The sequence below is a fragment of the Astyanax mexicanus genome, chromosome 6, assembly GCF_023375975.1.
Source record: "Astyanax mexicanus isolate ESR-SI-001 chromosome 6, AstMex3_surface, whole genome shotgun sequence".
Taxonomy (NCBI): Eukaryota; Metazoa; Chordata; class Actinopteri; order Characiformes; family Acestrorhamphidae; genus Astyanax; species Astyanax mexicanus.
In genome coordinates this window covers 23928053-23946637 of record NC_064413.1, presented here as the reverse complement: position 1 = coordinate 23946637, position 18585 = coordinate 23928053, and the positions used below count along the sequence as shown (strand labels likewise).

Here is an 18585-nt window from a genome sequence, read left to right as displayed (position 1 = left end):
TTAAACATGGCAAATACTCAATTTTAGCACACCAACATGTTTTTTCTAATTTTATTTAATTTGTTTCTTTCTTTCTTTCTTTTTTTTACAGATTTTTCCTCCATATGAATAACTAGGATGAAAGATGTTTTGCAAGATGTTTTTTTTTACTTTATTTTATTTTTTTACAGATTTTTCCTCAATAGACATGCATGGGATGCAAGACGTTGTACACCCTTGTTATGGCACACTGGAACAACCCAATCAACCATACTAGGCACCACAGCATCCACTTAGCAACACCTCTTCATGCACCTGGATACCCTTAAGCAACCACCTTTAAAGACCTGTGACACACATTAGCAACAACTGAGGAAACACCACAGAATCCACCTGAAATACCTAAACAACCACCTACAAAAACCTTGGCAATATCAAAGCACCCATTTAGCATTACCAAGGCTGCATCCTAAGTAAATTGTTAACACATTTCAATGTAAATTCTCCAGCTGCCATTTCCTCTGCATTTGCATTGTAATCCTCCAATTTCACCATTAAGTTATCTATACACAAGTAGCTTCTACCTTTTTACACTTAAAAACGGACTGTTTCTGACTATGTATCTTAGTTATGAGTATATTCAACTGGCATATATTGGCATGCACCTACTGTAACGGCCTAGCAACCACTTAGCAACATCACTGCAGCCACCTGGGCAAGCAGAGCATCAATATAGCAATATCACAGCAACCATTCAGTAACATAGGAACAGCTTAGTGCATACAACTAGCTTAGTAAATGTCTGGAAATTGGAACTCCTAACCATTCAACTGTTCTAGTTAAAGAATGACACAGCACCGGAAAAACACAACACATGCATGATGTCAACGTCATTGGTAACAAATTGCAATACATTTTAGGTCTTTGAACTAACACAGTGACAAAAGCCTGTGATGAATTATCTGGAGGAATTATCTATTAATATGTATGGTTGATGATGCAAGGGCATTCAAATGAGTGGCATGGGCACTGGAGCCTAGGATGAGCTGTCACTATGCTGTCAACAGCAACCCCCTTATCCCACCCCAACCACCACCACCCCTCCCACCCAAGACACACACACACACACACACACACACATTTATAGAGGTCACCTCTACGTTTTTCCTCTGACAGATTTCCACTTTCAGCTGAGTAAGTCAAATCAATCACCAGACATTAGAACTGAATAAGCTTCTAACTGACATTTTGGTCAGAAATGAGTTATCGACAAGAGGCACATTAACACAGCTGTCCTGTTTCTGACATCTTCATTCATTTTATATCAGAAAAATATGAAAACGATGTAAAACACTTACAGTAGTTCACTTGAACTATGTAACCCCAAGGACAATTATCTCAGAATGGCATCTGTCTAAACTTCATAATAAGGTTTTATATATTTTTTTAAGAAACTTTGACTTACTAATCATAAACAGGGCTAATAAAAACATTATAAACATGCATGACACTGCTTTCCTAATGTGCAAAAAAAAAAGGTGACTTATGCTAGGATATATTTTTTATCCTTCTTTTTAATGTAATGCAGTTCATTTGTCGTCTTTTCGCATGGACTAATCAAGCCATTCAAATCCTGTATGTTTAATTCCCTTATTATGCAAGACATGCCTCACATTTCATTCCTCCAAAAATCGAAAGCACCTGTGCAACACCTACGCTTCCTAAAACAACAATCTGACCTTAATAAAGACTGACTAAAACCTGATTTGCAATATCAATTTGCCTGTTTAGATGAATGAGACAACCCAGACTGCATTATGATCCGAATGTGCGTCTCATGCGTGAAGGATCATGAGGGAGGAGGAGACATTAAGACATTAAGGCTTGACAGCTTAATTACACTGTTGCAGGTGAAGCACAACATCTTCTTTCACATCTGCTGCTCACTGCCAGACTGCTACAGTACAACCTTACTTCAACGATCTGTCACGTCACACACCAACTGACACAGCCACTGAGCTTTCACACAGACATGACAAAAGCAGCTGTCCCATACCATCTTCATTTCTAATTCACGTTTTAGGATTTACATATTTTTTAGTGTTACATATTAAATCTAAAACTCAAATTCTAAATTCATTCTATTATTAAAAAAGGAAAATCCTTCAATCTAACTTGATCTGTACAAGATACTCTAGACAACCCTAATTTTAACTCCATCTAAAAACCTGATCCTAATCATAACTATGATCTTAACATAAAACAACATAAAATACTATATATTTAACAGCAACGCCTCAAAAATTTATCCTAACCCAAACCTAACCATAATCTTAACCCTAACCTCAACCCTAAATCACGTCATAACTCAGTCATAACTCATGCTACAAAGAATCTGCTGAGTTTGTTAGGAGATAATCTACAGCAGCTCTCAACTGGTGGGTCGGAATCCAAAAGTGGGTCATGGACACGTTCTGGACGGGTCGCGAACAGCTTGTAAAAAATAAATACATAAAAAAGAACAAAATTAAATCTGATGTTGTACTCTTCTTTTATATTGGGAAAAAGAAACAGAGAGAGTTTCTTACTAATGCACATAAATAAAATATAAAATTTTGTGGTGGTATTTACTTTGTGAAGTTTTGACTTTTATTTAATTTTATTGTAGTAACTTCTAAACATGTAGATGTCATGTTCCTCTTCAGTGTCTTCAATAAAAATGCTCTTAAATTCACTTTTCATGCATATGTATTTTTAATTGGGTTTTTGAAGATTTTTAAAAAATAAATTGGTTGGTTTGTATTTCATAAAAGTGGGTCATGACTTAATGCCCATGAGAAAATGTGGGTCCCGGGCTGAGACCAGTTGAGAAGCCCTGATCTACAGAAACCATTCAAATTAAGTGTGAACATAAATGTGAGTGGTTAACATGTGTTTAAAATTTGTGGACTTTAATAAGAGCTTCTTAATATTACACATAATCATACCTACAAAATATCAAGGTTTGTTTACTTTCAGACTTAAAATAATACATAAAGAGACACAAAGTCAGACATTTCTTATAAACAAGTTTGAATGGGACCGTTTTTATGGTACATAACCATGTTTGCACTTTTTCTCAATATTATCTGGGGATGACACACTAACTGTTCTAACTGTTGAACAGTAAATAATATATCTTTAAATAGGAATTGCTGTTAAGGAATTTTCAATAGTTTTCTCCATTTTATTATTTTGTATTCACTGGCTGGTGTTCTGTATTTAATATTTGCATAGTTTGGTGTAGTGAGAAATGCATTATCTGTAGTTATTGCTGTGCTTTATCCACTGTTCTGCTAAATGTAGCACACAGTCCAGGAGGAATTTAGCTCCATTTCATTTATTTGTGATGCGAGGGAAGAAAAATAAACTTTAAATTGATTGAGTGTCTTTTCACCGTGCTAAAGTGATAAGGGACATTTAGCAGCTGGATGAGCTTCATCCTGAAACAAACCTTATCAGGCTACATTAAGCTGCATTCTATTTTCTTTCCAGACATTTAGACTCTTCTTCAGCTATGCAGCCTTCTCCTTCCATCATTTCACTCCATCCATCCAACATTTTGACTATAAATATTTAAAAACTACTTACAAACTGACTAATGTTCACCAGACTGGCTGGGGATATTTCTGCATTTTAACTTCAACTCAGAAAAGCAACGGAGCATGTGTACGGCGTGTTCAGGCAGAGGCCTCTGATGTTCATCTTAAAGTTCTCTGAGCATGACGGACAGGGTTCATGCGTAGCCTTCTCATATCAAAGAACAGAACAGTGTGATTATAGCTGAGCTGAACAGAACATAATGAACGGCGATTTTGACCTCTATGTTGCATCTGATGCAATATGAAGAACTAAAAACATTATACCCATCAGGAGTTATGATTAAGATTCCTTGCCATTTTTTTAAAAGCAGATTGCACATATCAGTTCACTGCTAATATTTTATTGCCAGTGTCCTCTTAGTGAACTTACTTATAGGCCTGGCTTGTAAATAACTTCTTAACTCAATCACTCACTCGCTCATGTTTAGCAGTCTGAAAAATCTTAATTAGGGAGCAGTATTAGTACTCCAGTCCTTTTTATCAAAGATAATCTGTGTCCTTATTATATTCTACCTGTTTTATAGTACTTTGCAACTGAATAAAAATAATAATATATCTGTATTCATTCTATCTTGTCCCATGTGCCAGCAAACCACACTACATTTCATGTATAATAAAAACATCATGAAAATGAAAATGTCTTTGCTTGCATGTTTTAGAAAATGCAATTCACTGTATTTCAGTTCAATTTTAGCTTCTTTTAGCTTCTCATGAGTTAAAATTATTGCAAAGATCTAAACAGTGCAGTTTATATTAATGTATAATTAATTTATAGTAAGTAGATATAGCTCTCAGAGTACAACATCTGTGAACAAAGATGAACGTGAGTGACTGACTGAATCACAGAACATCTAATGTTCCCTGCAAGGGACACAGACAATTTTGTTCTCTTCCTCTCGCAATGCACTGTGACCCCAAATCCACAGTTTGGCTCAGAAAACCATCAGCCGTGTCTGCCACATATAAAAACGCCTTCCTGTCACAAACAAAATTAATCTGCTCAGCTCTGACCTGCAGCAACAAGGAATTAAACAGCACCGCTCATCTAAAACACCAGGGAGACCGCCGCTTATACCAAAGGGTCAGCGGTGTTAGCTGCTCTAGCCTCTCGCTGCATTCCATTGGAGCCCTTTGTAGCTCTCCAATATTTTTTACTGGTCTTCTCCCTCTGTGTGTGTATGTGTGCGTTTGTGTGTGTGTGTGTGTGTGTGTGTGTGCAAGTGTATGTGTGTACACAGAAGCCAGACATGAAGCGGGCTCAATGACTGGCCGTCACAATGAGCGGGGTCTTGTTCTGTGATGATTTGTGAAGAGCAGGGTCATGTGTGTGGGCGGTAATAGAGCAATTTTTTTCCTCTCCAGAGATTTATTTGCCAGTAAGATGGCTCTCAATCAATAGTTCCAATCCCCTTTTGGTCCGACAGACTAAACTTAGATTGCACTAACATTTACAAATACACTGGAAGAGACATTTTAACACTAGACTTCCATTTTTAACAGAGCAATCAGACTGCTACAACATCCTGTCTTTACACTACTGCTACTACTGTAAGACATGTATTATCCTAAACCAGAAAAGTGCATCTCCTGAAGAAATTGCTAAAAAATTACTGTAGCTAGTTCTTACAATGGTATTGTAATTGTAGATGGTTGCTATGGTGTTGCTAAGTGCTGCAAGGTGACCTCAATGGTATTTCTGGCATATGGCAAATTGTGTCATTATTATTATCAAGTGTTTACTATGGTACCCCATGTGGTTGGTTGGATTTTATATGTGTATCTGTATTACGGTGACATTTTAAGGATACAAAATGTTTGCAATACATTAATTGCAATAGGGAATAATTTCCACAAATCATTTGTTGCTATGAAGAAACCATTTATCTGATAAAAAATCTAAATACAAGCTCAAATCATACCCTCAAAAAGAGTACAAATAGAGAAACCATACTGTTGACATCAGTGGCAAAACAAAACCCAACGGTAATAAAAAAAAAAATATATATATATATATAACAATAAAAAGAAGCCAAAATATTGTATAGTATCACAATATTGTACTTTTGCTCATATGCTACTAAAACCAAAAACACACTTCAAACTTAAGCTATACACTTAGTTTACACCCTATACACACTTCCCCAGGTTAAAACTTTTAAAGGCCAAAAGAGACATGTGCACGTTTCAGTTTCTCTGAGGTAGATTTAAATAGGTTACAAAGGACAAAGACAGAACCTCTGAATGTACTGCTGGCGACATGTTAGGTAAGATAGCTAGTTAATCAGTGCAAAAGATCTCTGTCTCCTGGCAAAATGAGAAACACTTCTTAACAGCATGTGACTTCCCTTTCCTCCAGGGGGTTGTATGGTAGTGAGTCTGCTATGTGTAAATCCCCAGGTATGCTCCCATATGCCAATTAACAACAAGGAATTAATTTGACGTCATGTCGGGGAGTCTAATGCTCAGCCAGGCACACAGAACAAATTACAGCGCGCCGGCAACTGCCAGCCAAATTGTGACTAAGCTTGCTTATCGCATTCCATTGCGGTTGGGAGGGGTCAGCGGCACAAAAACCCCAACTTGATTGGGAGTTACTTGGCAACGAGCAGACACCTGGACAAAAGGCGACTCTTGACGGCTTCTCCATCTATCGGGCTTGTGGTAAGAGAGGGCAAATTGCCTCTTCATCCCTCTGTTCTTCCTCTACCTCCTACTCCTCTTAATACGCACAGGCTGTCAAACGAGACAAATGCGCATCCCCTTGTTGCAATTAATTTGATTCTTGTTCTGCGTGAGCTCTCAGTGTAGGATTTAATTAAGGCTCTCGCGCGCCAGGACTCACTCTGTCGAAGGCCGGAGTTAAATGGCCCTGTCTACCAGTCTTCCCCGCTAAGCACGAGCAAGTGATGGAGAGAGAGGGAGCCCCTCGCTCATTTGAGTTCCATGCTTTATGGCCGCCGCTTCACTGGCAGCATCTATCTGAGGGAATGATGGAGAAAGTTGAATCACTGTCTGACTGTTTTTAGTGTCCCCATAGACTAATAAAAACAAGCACTTAGCAGCTTCAGAACTGTCTCCACCAAATTCAGAATGGTCAAGCTAAGATAAGATCCTATGATTTCTCATATACAGATGCAAAGAAAAGAAATGTTGGATCTATTTGGATTTGCCTGTACTTTAGTACAGATTACTAATAAAAATAGGTCATATCATTATCTAAAATTACACTCGATCAAATGAATAAAGCAAAAACAGTCCATGTATTCTGTTAAAGACACTGTTAAACATCCACAACTCAATTCCTTCTGTTCATGTCACAGCATCTCAATAGGGTTGAGGTCACATCAAACGTTCTTTTTTAGTCTTTCTTTAATTGATTCAGCCATTCTGTGGTTGATTTAACATTTAATACATCTTTGAATAAACTGCTCCCTTAATTGAATGCAAAGTGTCTAGGACCTATTGATGCTCCCTCCACCATGCTTGACAGTTGACTTGCACAGACTTGTTCCCTCCACAAAAAAGTGGTTAAATATGTGCTTAAAAGTCCTACTGTTGTCTCTTTTACTTTTCCAAAGCACTCAACATGCAACCTTACAGTGGCTACAATTTCTTCAGTTTTTCAAATACTGGACACTTGATAAAAGTGTTCTATTCTGATTAATAGCAGTGAATGCAGAAAACCAGGTAATTCAAAGAATTTACTTCCTGCTCCTCGTAACTGTAAATAAACTAGAAAACAACTAAGGTTTGAGCTAAGTTTCTAATACATCTTACATGAGGCATCTCTAAATCACTGCTCTGTTTTTTCAAAACTATAAGGCATCATATGAGAGCATTTCAACTTAGCAAGCTGAATAGAAAGAGAAAAAATAGATATCTTGATGTAAATAGTATTCCATTTAAAACGTAACCCTAGCTAATTCTATTACAACACACTGTTCAATACTAAAAAGGCTTGATTGGAAAACATGCCATGAAACCGTAACATGAAATCTCTTGCAAATGATGGAGCATGAAAGGCTCTGACATGGTCTTTATATGAGTAATCCTTGTTTAGATTGGAAAGGAGACATACATTTGGGATTTAGCACTGAAGAATGTAGTGGCATTGTCCTCGGTCGCAGCTCTGCATCCGAATATAGTGAAGTCTATAAATGGAGAAAAGTGTTTTCTATATCATGGATTTATCTACGAGCCCCGCAGACATTCTGCAGAGTCTTCTTCAAATCCTAGCTCTGGGCAGCGCTTCTGTGACAGTTAGAAATCTGGCACACACTGTAGCCAAGACAAATTCCTCCAAAAATGCCCAAAACAGGAACATTTGGGGTCTGCTGGAATGGTAGATTACAGTGAGCCTAATGAGCAAATCATCTGTGTGTCGTTTGAGTTGTGGCTAAACCTTAAATTGGCTAAAAATTCAAATCAATCTTTAGATCAACACTAATATTCCATTCCTACTTTATCTGGACAAGCAAATGCAGGTACACACATACATACACACACAGACTTGGTGTACTTATATAACTCTAATGTTTGCTACTCTCTTTTTTTTCCATCCACAGCTTGCCTCACACTCCTAGACAGGGCCGTCTGCTCAGTCAGAAGCAGTCTGCTCTTTAAACAGGGCTGTCAACATGACTGCAGCCTCATAACAGAGAATGGACAGCTTTTCTTAATGTATAAAGCAAAAGGAAGATCCACATGCTGTCAACAGAGCCATGCAAAAAAAAGAAACAAAAAGCAAAAAGAGTTGAAACATGAAGGGAAGAAAACCAACTGAAGTTAGCACTGATTAAATGGATGACTGAGAGATATAAAGTAATGGGACATTGGCAGGGTGAGATGTGATGGGATGGGATAGAATGGAATGAATGGGATGCAGGACGGGATTAGGCCAATAAGCAGACACGACCCTGGCTGGTTTCATGTCTGCACTGGTGGTTCTGAGATGGGAGAGGATTAGGGGTTAGTCATCATTCCAGTGGATCAATGCTAAAAATGCTACAAGGTCTTAAAGCAGCCCATAGCTTTCCCTTTGCCTTTGGCACAAAATATACTGTAACTCAACATTTTAACTCATTTTAAAGCAAAGGGAAAACTTGACTGCTCACTACCCATAAGGCTAAGGAAACATTCTAAAGGGAATTTTTCATCAATTAGGATATCAGTAACTAATCAGATCACCCCCCTTCGAACTGGAGCACTGTGGAGTTCGTCTCAAAAACCATTTAGCATATTTTAAGCTTTTTCTTGCATTAATGATTCAAGCGTTCCAAAGAAAGCGCACTTGTAGCGATGCCAAGATATGATTAATTTACGTGTGCATCGCTAAAATAGACAACAAAGAGGCTTGGATGGCACTTCCAAAGGCTTTAAACGTCCGAATAGACCCTGAATGATTGGCACCTTCAGTCGAGGCCTGTTGGCTCAGTGCCAAAACAGCAAGAACACTAGAAAGCTTGTGCTTCAGTTTGAAAGGAGGAAGGAAGTCACTTGGGGTTCATGCATGGAATATCAAACGGCGTGTGGTGGAGAGAAAGCATGGCAACTAAGCGTTTCACAAAGTGGTTACTTACAGGTAATAAGTGTAGGAGTGATAGGTTCTTCTGCCGAGTGGGGTGGTGGAAGGATTAAAGCAGTGGTGGAGAGGGGAGAAATGTAAATGGAAGGAAAGAAAAAGTAAAAATATTAATGTCTGAAAAATAGAAAATGAACAAAACCTGATATGGTGACACAAGTGGAGCTACTCAAGTGACTGTGAGGGCAAGGTGACTGCTGCTGTGGGCGTGGCTCTTGTAACTACTGGCTCTGATTTATGGAGTGAGGAAAAGGTCACTGCCACCTAAACTTAATCAGGCCACACATACTGTATATATACGCACCACAAGAGAGGAGTGAGGGAAAGGAACTGTGGGAGGCAGTTTCTCAAGCCAAAGAGGCAGCCACTGTCACGTTAGATAGCAGAGACAGAAAGATCAGGAAGCAGAGAGAGGTTTACAGGTAAAGCTGTTAAAGCTGTTAGGTTAGCATTATCTGTAGCTGAGTGACTGTAGGAGACTGTAAGGAGGCGCTCTGTGTGTAGCGGTTTCGGAATAATTAAAGGGTTAATAAGTAAACAGAGGAATTCAAAGTGCTTTGTAATCGAGAAACTTACTGTCATTATTGTTCACAGTGGTGATGAACGCGCTAAACATTTGAAGAATGACTGTAAAAGCTCCTTTACTACAAGTTATTACCGGTAAATGAAAATAAGCAACAATATCAGTTCAGGAGACAAAATAATTAATAAAATAGCTACATCTTTGACCCTTTTTCACACGTATCTGTATATTTGAAAAAAAATCCGTCCATAAAAGAATTTCTATAAATAGTTTTGAAATATGCAGAAATCTCAAAGCTAGTGCTATTCGCATGTAGATCCTTTAGCTTTATTACCTGTATAGTTCAATATACAGGGAGTAAACAGAGATTTGAGATACAGCCAGAAACATGCATGGGTTGAGATATCAAAAGTTTTTATAAATCTCAGTAATTATCAGACTCGCTCTAGTGATTGGAGCAGCTGCCAGGTTCCAAGAGTTTCTATCTATTTTCATCTTTTATTTACTGTTGTTTTAAAATGATTAAATTTAGTTATTATTTCCTTTGTCATGTCAACCCCTGTATTTGTAAATGTTTGATTGATTAATTGGAAAGCTCATTTTTCAATGACCAAAAATGAAGTTTTTCTCTGGTTTTAGGATACGTGTGAATGGGGGCTATGTTGTAGACAGCATGACCCTTGGTTCACATCATCACCACTGTAAAGAAATCTAAGTTAGTTTATCTGCAAAGAAACGTTTTTCACTAAACCACTGGGAACCACTTTACTTACATATTAACAAATAATGTGGAATTCCCTTTTGGACTTGGAGTCCTGTAATACTAAGTATTCTTATTGCCAGGAAGAAAGTCTCAACTGTAGCGTTTTGCATGTAAACACTGTGACAGTGACTAACACACATTCCAACACTATTAAAACAATTACAGCTCAGGAAGTTTATGATCATGATTTCAGTGTTTACTTAATCCATAATGCCTCTGGCACTGGTGTCCATCAAATCACATTTATTTAGATGTAGATATGCCAAGGTAATTATGCTAAAAACTACACTATCAATACAAACAATCGATCTGATGTAACTGGCTGTCTTGCTTAGTTAGCAAAACGAAGGCATGCATCTTCAAATGTTTGGCCATTCAGAGACTCACCACCAGAATCAATAAAGATGAATTTCCTTATTCAGAGGAGGTAATGACTTGGATTAAAAACATATTTCCTCCATCCCTTTCTTGCTTTTAAATCAAGTCTAGGCTCCAGATGGGAGGGAAATGGATAGATAGGCCCTATTTAAAGTCATCGAACACTTGCCTACTCACATAGCGCGTCACAGGCAAGCTTTGCTGTATACAAAAAGAAGTTGGGCTATTTGCAGAGTGCTGCTTCCTGAGGTTCTTTTGTGGAGAACTCTTTTTTTTTGGAGAGCTTTGCACTCCAGCTGAGGATGAGAGCTAATGTAAACTAGCCTGCAGCAACATGCCCTAGGCCTCTCTTTGAAAAGAAAAAAAAGAAAAGAAAAAAAAACCCTTTCATCAATTTTTCCCTCTTATCTCGCTTTACTTCATTTTTTTTTCTTATAGCATGAGATAAGCTTCAGCAACGTTTTCCTATTTCCTGTTTCAGGGTCATTAAAATGTGTTCATTTGTTTGAGTATAGCATGGAGGAAAAAAAATATGAATATTTCATCATGCTGTACACTGGTGCCACAAACATTTTAACAGCGGTTATCAGAGCAATCAACTCAATTATTCAGGGTTCGGCTGACAAAAGGGGGTGTGTTTTGCGAGTCGAACGACAAACACCACAGATTCACCAGAGCTGACTTTCATGTAATCATATGTATGGCATGCAGTACCTTAATTAGCATTTATTACCATTTGCTAAAAAAAACATTACTAAATCCAGTATTTGAAATCTGAATCACAGTACTTAACACGAATGTAGCTGCTGTTATAATAGAAATGAAGTACTGAGACATCATAGGCCTATGTATGAACCTATCTTACCGTTTCTTCATGACCAGCACCACTCCCAGGAAGATGATGACGAAGAGGAGGATGCCAGCGATGACGCCGGCTATTTTAACTGTGTGATCTGTTTGCTTCTCTGGCTCCACCGCATCAGGCTTCCTAGTCGCTGCCCCTGTAATAAACAAAACACACCAGTGTCAGAGTCCGGCAATATCAATCAATCACCAATCTCTATGTTTTTTAAAAAACTCAAAATGCCTGAGAATAAAAAGATATTTAAGCAATGTATGCTATTCAATTGAATAAAATAATATGGATTTGCTTAATCAATTCTGGATGTCTGTCTAAAAAAAAAAATAGTTCCAAACAAATAATACAAGTGTGAATAAATAAAAGTGAATAAATACGATGGATTTTTGTGTTATTAGCAGTGGAGGTCACTACTGTTCCTGCAAAGATTTGTTTAAGCTCCAGGGCTTTAAATCAGCTGCTGAATAAAAAGCATGTTTTGCCTCTAAATCACCGCTAAATTCAACCGGCAGGAAATAAACAATTATTAAAACACAAAGGCTTTCTTCAGTTGGCTGAGGTACAAACTAACGCTGAAATAAAATCTGGAGCTTGTCCTCTTTGGCTCAGAGCGCCAAATCTTCCAAAGAACACCTGTGTTTCCAAATTTTCTGCTAATAAACCGTAAACAAACCCAGACTGACCATTAAAACAATCCAAAAACTACATTTCAGCTTCTGCATAATCTTTCTAAGACACACAGAGTGAGGACAGAGAGAGGGAGGGAAGGAGAAGGAGAGAGCTGGGGCAAAAGAAAGAGAGAAAGAACAGACAAAAGGAGTGAGAAAAGGAGATAAAATGAGGTTATAGAGAGAAAGAGACAGATAGCGATGACTCACAAAAAGCAAAAAAGAGAGAATAATGAGAGAAAGAGAGACTGTAAAACAGACATCACTCTCAGTAGACAATAGTTAACTAAACAGTAGTTATCATTAACTGTTTACAATCCCTATGTACAATATCACTACTTATTTACCATTTAAAAGAGACAGAACGATAAATAGAGATTGAGTGAGAGAGCAGAGAAAAAGAGAGGAGAGAGAGGAGAGAAATTGAAATAGAGTGAGTGAGAGAGGGAGAAAGGTAAAAAATGGTGAGAGAGCAGAGAGAAAGAGAGGAGAAGGATGAGAGAAATTGAAATAGAGTGAGTGAGAGAGGGAGAAAGGTAAAAAATGGGGACAGTGAGTGAGAAAGGAAACAGAAAGATGATGAGACTAAGTAGGAGAGCAGAGAGGGATGGGGAGAACGAGTGAGAGAGATCAGAAAGAGAGAGAGATGAAGTGAGAAAGAACAGTGGGAAATTGAGAATGAGAGAGACACAAACCGAGAGAGAGAAAGGTGAGAAAGAGATGGAGAATGAATGTAAGCAGAGATAAGAGAGACTGAAAAAAGTATGAAACAAGAAAAAGGGATGGTAAATGAGTAAGAAAGAGGAGAGAGAACTAGAGAGAGTGTGAGTAAGATACAGAGACCAAGACAACAAGAGAGGAAGAAAGGGACCAACAGAAACATTTGCATAAGTGAGAGATAGAGGGACAGATACAAGAGTGAGAGTAAGAGAGAAGATGATGACAGATACAAATGTAAAAAAAAGTAAGTGATAGGGACAGACAGAAAAACAGTAAGTGAGAAAGGTAAGAGAAGGAGAGAACACAAGTAAATAAGAACGAGAGAAAGAGAGAGAGAGAGTGAAAGAGATTACTGTGCATATCTAAAGTTATAATCAGCTATGTGGCTCTTGGTGCTCAGGGCATGTAATGATTATTGTAATGGGGTCTTTAATGGGACCCTCAGATTTATATTTTTTTCCTTCCTGATTGGTGGCCTAATCCTCCACTCGCCACCAGCCATCGCCAAAATGTCACCCCACTTCAGCTAGTCCCACCCAAATGAAGCAGATATTGCTCTCTTTTTCCCTCTCTCTCTCTCTCTCTCTCTCTCTCTCTCTCTCTCTCTTTCCCTCTCTCTCCTCTACCTGAGAGAATGAGATAAACTCATTAACCATGCCTCTCTACATCCATTGTTTTCCATTTCTTTTCCTTTTTTCTTCATGGGCACAAAGACGATTTCTTCTATCGCCTTTGGATATTCAAATCTGGGTCACATATGGCGAGTGGCAGCGTAAAAGAAGCGAAAACAAGCCGGAAGAGAAAGCGAGGGGAAGAAAGAGTGGAGCGACAACTTATTTCAGGGCCATTTATTCTCCGAGTAGGAGCAGTGACGGCTGATCACACCATGGGCGCAAGCGTTTAATATCTGCTCAAGAGAGATAACCAACACCTCTCAGCGTCTAGCCTTTCCGCACCCACGCAGAATAGACCTTCTAACAGCAGCGGAGGTGGAGGGGGAAACAGAAACAGACTGAAAGACAGACAGACAGAGACAAAAACAGAGAGAGAGAGAGAAAGGAAGAGAGAGAGGGGGAGAGAAAGCATGTGCAGGTAATAGAATGAGCAGGTGATGAGGAGAGGGGAAAGTTCTGCTGTTTACTGTATAATGTGATGGCATGTCAGTTCAGAAGCGAGTGAAATATCCATTTCCAGCGCTCCAAATGAGTATGGGATGAAAAATAGCCCAGGACACGCAGTTCAATTCGGGCCTGGCTGAGAATCTATTCCTCCTGCCAGCTCCACTTTTTCAATCAGCGTGTGACAACATCCATCACTCCAGCCTGGGCGGCGTGGTTACCTCGGTGAGGGATGGTGTCAGAGAGCAGGGTCTCATTTTTGGGTGGAGAATTCTGGATTTACCATCACTGAATGCAGGGGTGAGAACATCAGGACCAAACGGGCAGCGTTCAGCACTTGCCTACTAGTGCTGGGAACAGTGTGTGAGTGTAGTTTGTTTGTTTTTTGTCCCATATCAGCAATATATTGGCTATTTTATGGCATCGACAAAGTTCGTGACTTGAGCATCAAAGTCTTAAAACTGTTTCTTCATATGAAGGAATTTCAGAAAATTAAGTATTTTAGCTGGAAGAATCTTTTTAAACAGTTATTTCGTATTTGTAACCCTATAAAAGTTAAAATGCAGGCCAGTCTACTATGATGTGTTTAATAGTTTGATGAGTATCACAGAACAGAACTGGCAGGCTGGATCCTGTTTGCCAACCAGGAGGTGGCGTTGGGTAAGAGCAGTATGTCCAATTCAGCACCTAGTCATGATTGTCTGATCTTGTCCATATTGCATTTCATATTAATGATGGGGGATATTTCATACAGTTTATTCTGTGTATTGCTAGACTATTCAACTTGCCTTTTTCTTTTACAGTGAATTTCGACTAGAAATTGGACTAGAAATTGGACAAAGTTCCAAGTGAGTTTCTACATGTAGTTACACTGTGTGTCAGAACCATCTAAGGGTTCTTCTAAAAACAGTTAAAATCAGGGTATTAACAGGCATTTATACGGTTAAACATACACTTTACTGGCACTGAGACTCCCTAATATTTAGTGTATTATAAATACCATGATAATTTTTTGCTATTGTGATAAGAATATGCTATTCTGAGGCCTCTTTCCCAGTGCATGGAGTTTTTTTTTAATGCACGGAGCATAACCGTCCTACTGGCTTTTTCTTTTTACGTTGACATGGTTTGGCACAAACATCTGGTACTACTATTGTATATTTTCCAAAATACTATGATAAATAGTGTAAACTGTTTATTTTTTTTATTGTAATAAGTATTATAATACAATATTGGGTACCACTTTAAAATAAGACTACCTTTATAAAGGGTTTATAAATGGTTTACAATCAGTTTATTAATGGTTACTAATTAGGTTGTAAATGCCTTAAAAATAATTAATAATCAGTTCTAACACATAATTAGAAAGGGCAACAATATAGATGGCTGTGGGTTCACTATTTGGCAAACAACAGGTCATTGTTGCCCTTTCTACATATGTGTTATAACTGATTATCAATTATTTTTAAGGCAGATTAGTAACTATTAATAAAATAATTGTAAACCATTTATACACCCTTTATAAAGGTAGTCTTATTTTAAAGTGATACAGATACAGATTATCATACACAGTCAGAAACCATATGAGTAAGTCTAGTTAAGATTTTGAGTGTTAAACTAAAAATTTTAACTTTGGGCACCAATCATATTTTATCTGACCAGCTATATTTAAAATACTGTGAAAATCTGTGTCATTTTTTTTAAGAAATACTCATTTTTACTGGTGTATTCTTCATTGGAGTATTCCTTTAATTTCATCACTCTCATGCAAAAACCTTGCATTTCTAAAATGGTAACTTTACAAGAGAAAGACAAAAAACTTTTAAAACACATTTAAAAGAAGAAAAAGTAAAACATTTATATATGTCAAGTGATTTTAGTGAATTTCTACTAGAAATGTCCAATTAAAACTCTTAAATTAAATTAAAAATTACCATAAGGAACAAGATACAAGGTTCTTGTGTAACAGCGAGAGTTTGTTATGTTTGCACTGTTAGGTTTCAGACCCATTAAAGCTCATGTGTAATTTACAGGTCAGAATGGCTCAGGGAAAATCTACAGTGGGAGCTGTGGCCAGTCCATACTGTGATGCAGCAGCAGTGGGCCAGTGCTGAAGTTCCACCAAAGGCGCTGGAGGGAGTATATATGTGTGTGTGTGTGTGTGTGTGTGTATATGTGTGGCCTGTGAAAGCAGTGAGTGGGAGTAGAGGTCCTCAGAGACACTGTAGCCGTAACAGCTGCTCCACCAGCACACACAGTAAACAAACCCCTCGCTTCTAAAGGCTAACGGTGAGAGCCAACACACACACACACATATATATACACACATTTACACACTCCCACATCACCTCAAGGTTCACTTTAGTCCAAGACAGCGGATAAGGATGCTAGTTTCCTTGGAAAATTACTTAGAATCTTATGGAGTTGAGGAGCAAAGCTAGCGGTAAAGCTGAAATTTGTAGTGCTTGGAAACGAGAGCGACTGGAAGTTCTTTTTTCCCCCCCACAAACACCACACAGAAACTTTCCATCCTTCCATCCCTCACGTCGCCAGTGAGACTGGTAAATATTTAAATGTAATGTTCTGACAGCAGGTTGAACACAATAGCTTTGTCGCTCATGCCAAGCAGCGAGGTTTTGTGATTCACGCGGCCTTGCGGGGCTGTATTGATTTCCTCTTTCCACTCCTCTTACGAACTCTGTTCCAACCCTGAATAAAAATGAGCCGAATCCGCGTCTCTCTCTCTCATTTTTAGGCACAAAACGGTATTAAGCTTGCAGAAAGGAACACCAAGGCTAATCCAATACAAACTGACCTTCTGCATTAGGCGAATGTGGAATAAACAGTGTGGCTAAACTGAGGTGTTGTATTAGAAGGTAAACATCTGGAGGGTTTCACCATGTAGCAGCAATAAGTAATAAGGAATCATTTACATTCAGTAAATAAAAGAATAAACACATACTGTATAACACAAGGATGCATGTTTTTTTTAACTGATTCTGTAAAAACATTAGTAAAGATTTGTTCTTGAAAACAAAACAAAACATTTATGTTGAATAAATACAAATAAATAATAAAAAATGACATGCCAAAAGTCATAAGTCATGGGATAACAATATGGATGGCTTGGAAATGCCCACATATGTGTAAGCTGTGAGGCGTGATCTTGTGAGTGAAGTTAAACATTGGTCTGAGTGCCCATGGAAAGCCAACATGAATTATGAGAATTAACATGAGTTCGAATACATAGGACATGGAAAAAGTCATGGGACAGGATACTAGTTTCCACCTTATGGTAGTTTTCCACCATGTCATTCAGTATGTCATTCATTCTGTACATTAAGGTGTTCTTGATAAGGTTAAATCTGTGCTAATGCTACAATTGAACCACTGAATCAATTGAATCTATATAATCCAAGACGTATCAATGAGTCTTCCTTAAAACCATTGCATTCTTAGTGTACTAATATTTATGTGCTTTATTCCACTGTTCACAAGTACATACATACTTACCCTTAAGACAAACACACTGGCAGTCAAGAAGAATACATCCAGAAAAACAATGGAAGACACCACACACTGCTTATCAAGTAGTTCAGGTGATGTCATGGCACCATGATCACCAGATTTGATCACGATTCAGAATGTGTGGAAGTGTGTTTGGACACATATGGAGAAAAAAATTCCACGCACTCTAGTTGATCTATGGAAAGTAGTCACAAATGTGTGGGAAGCAATCCATATGGACCACAGGTTTTTTAACAATGTTCCTGAAGTACCCTCTGCCCTGTGTTCTCATGCTCCATCAACACTTCATCCACTTTAACTCTCGAGCACATCCACTTCAGCATTCACTATTTAAAATTACTATTATTCTTATTATTTCATTTTTATTTGTTACATAAACAGCATATATATTGTTGAAAAAGTGAGAAACAGATTGCTAGGTAATTCAGGACCAGGGTTTGGAACATATTTATATCATTTTAGCTTAATGAATGAAAACATAAATATGATGAAGTGGTGCAAGGAAGTTATGAAGGTCAGTGAAGACTTATTGGAATACATAGATTTTTACATTTTTAATTAGACTTTGTGGTGTGAAAAAAGCAATCGGAGCATTTCTTCTAGACTGCCAGTTTATAATACATGCACACACATACACACACTCACAATCATAGAAACATTACATGGCTTCATAAAGAGGCAGGGTTTCAAATACACACACACACACATACATGTAGAGTGTTAAAGAGGCGGGGCAGTGAGGGCTCTGACCTGTTAGCTGGTTGTCGCCTGCGGCCGGCGCGATGCGTATGTATGGCGTGGTGAGCTGGGTCACGATTATGGCGGCT

General features: G+C 38.2%; 1 protein-coding gene across 16 annotated transcripts in view; it reads right to left on the bottom strand.

The window, feature by feature from the left end:
• The window catches only part of ptprma (protein tyrosine phosphatase receptor type Ma), a 278929-nt gene that overhangs the window by 48084 nt on the left and 212260 nt on the right, over positions 1-18585 (bottom strand). For 8 of the 16 annotated variants that reach the window (XM_049480692.1, XM_049480695.1, XM_049480693.1 and 5 more), the window contains exons 14-16: positions 18509-18583; positions 11731-11866; positions 9200-9229 (exon numbers count right to left, since the gene is read on the bottom strand). In XM_049480692.1, coding sequence (XP_049336649.1) covers positions 9200-9229; positions 11731-11866; positions 18509-18583 — 241 coding nt within the window. The remainder of the gene's footprint in view (positions 1-9199; positions 9230-11730; positions 11867-18508; positions 18584-18585) is intronic. The other 8 variants (XM_049480694.1, XM_049480698.1, XM_049480701.1 and 5 more) reach the window with 3 other exon arrangements.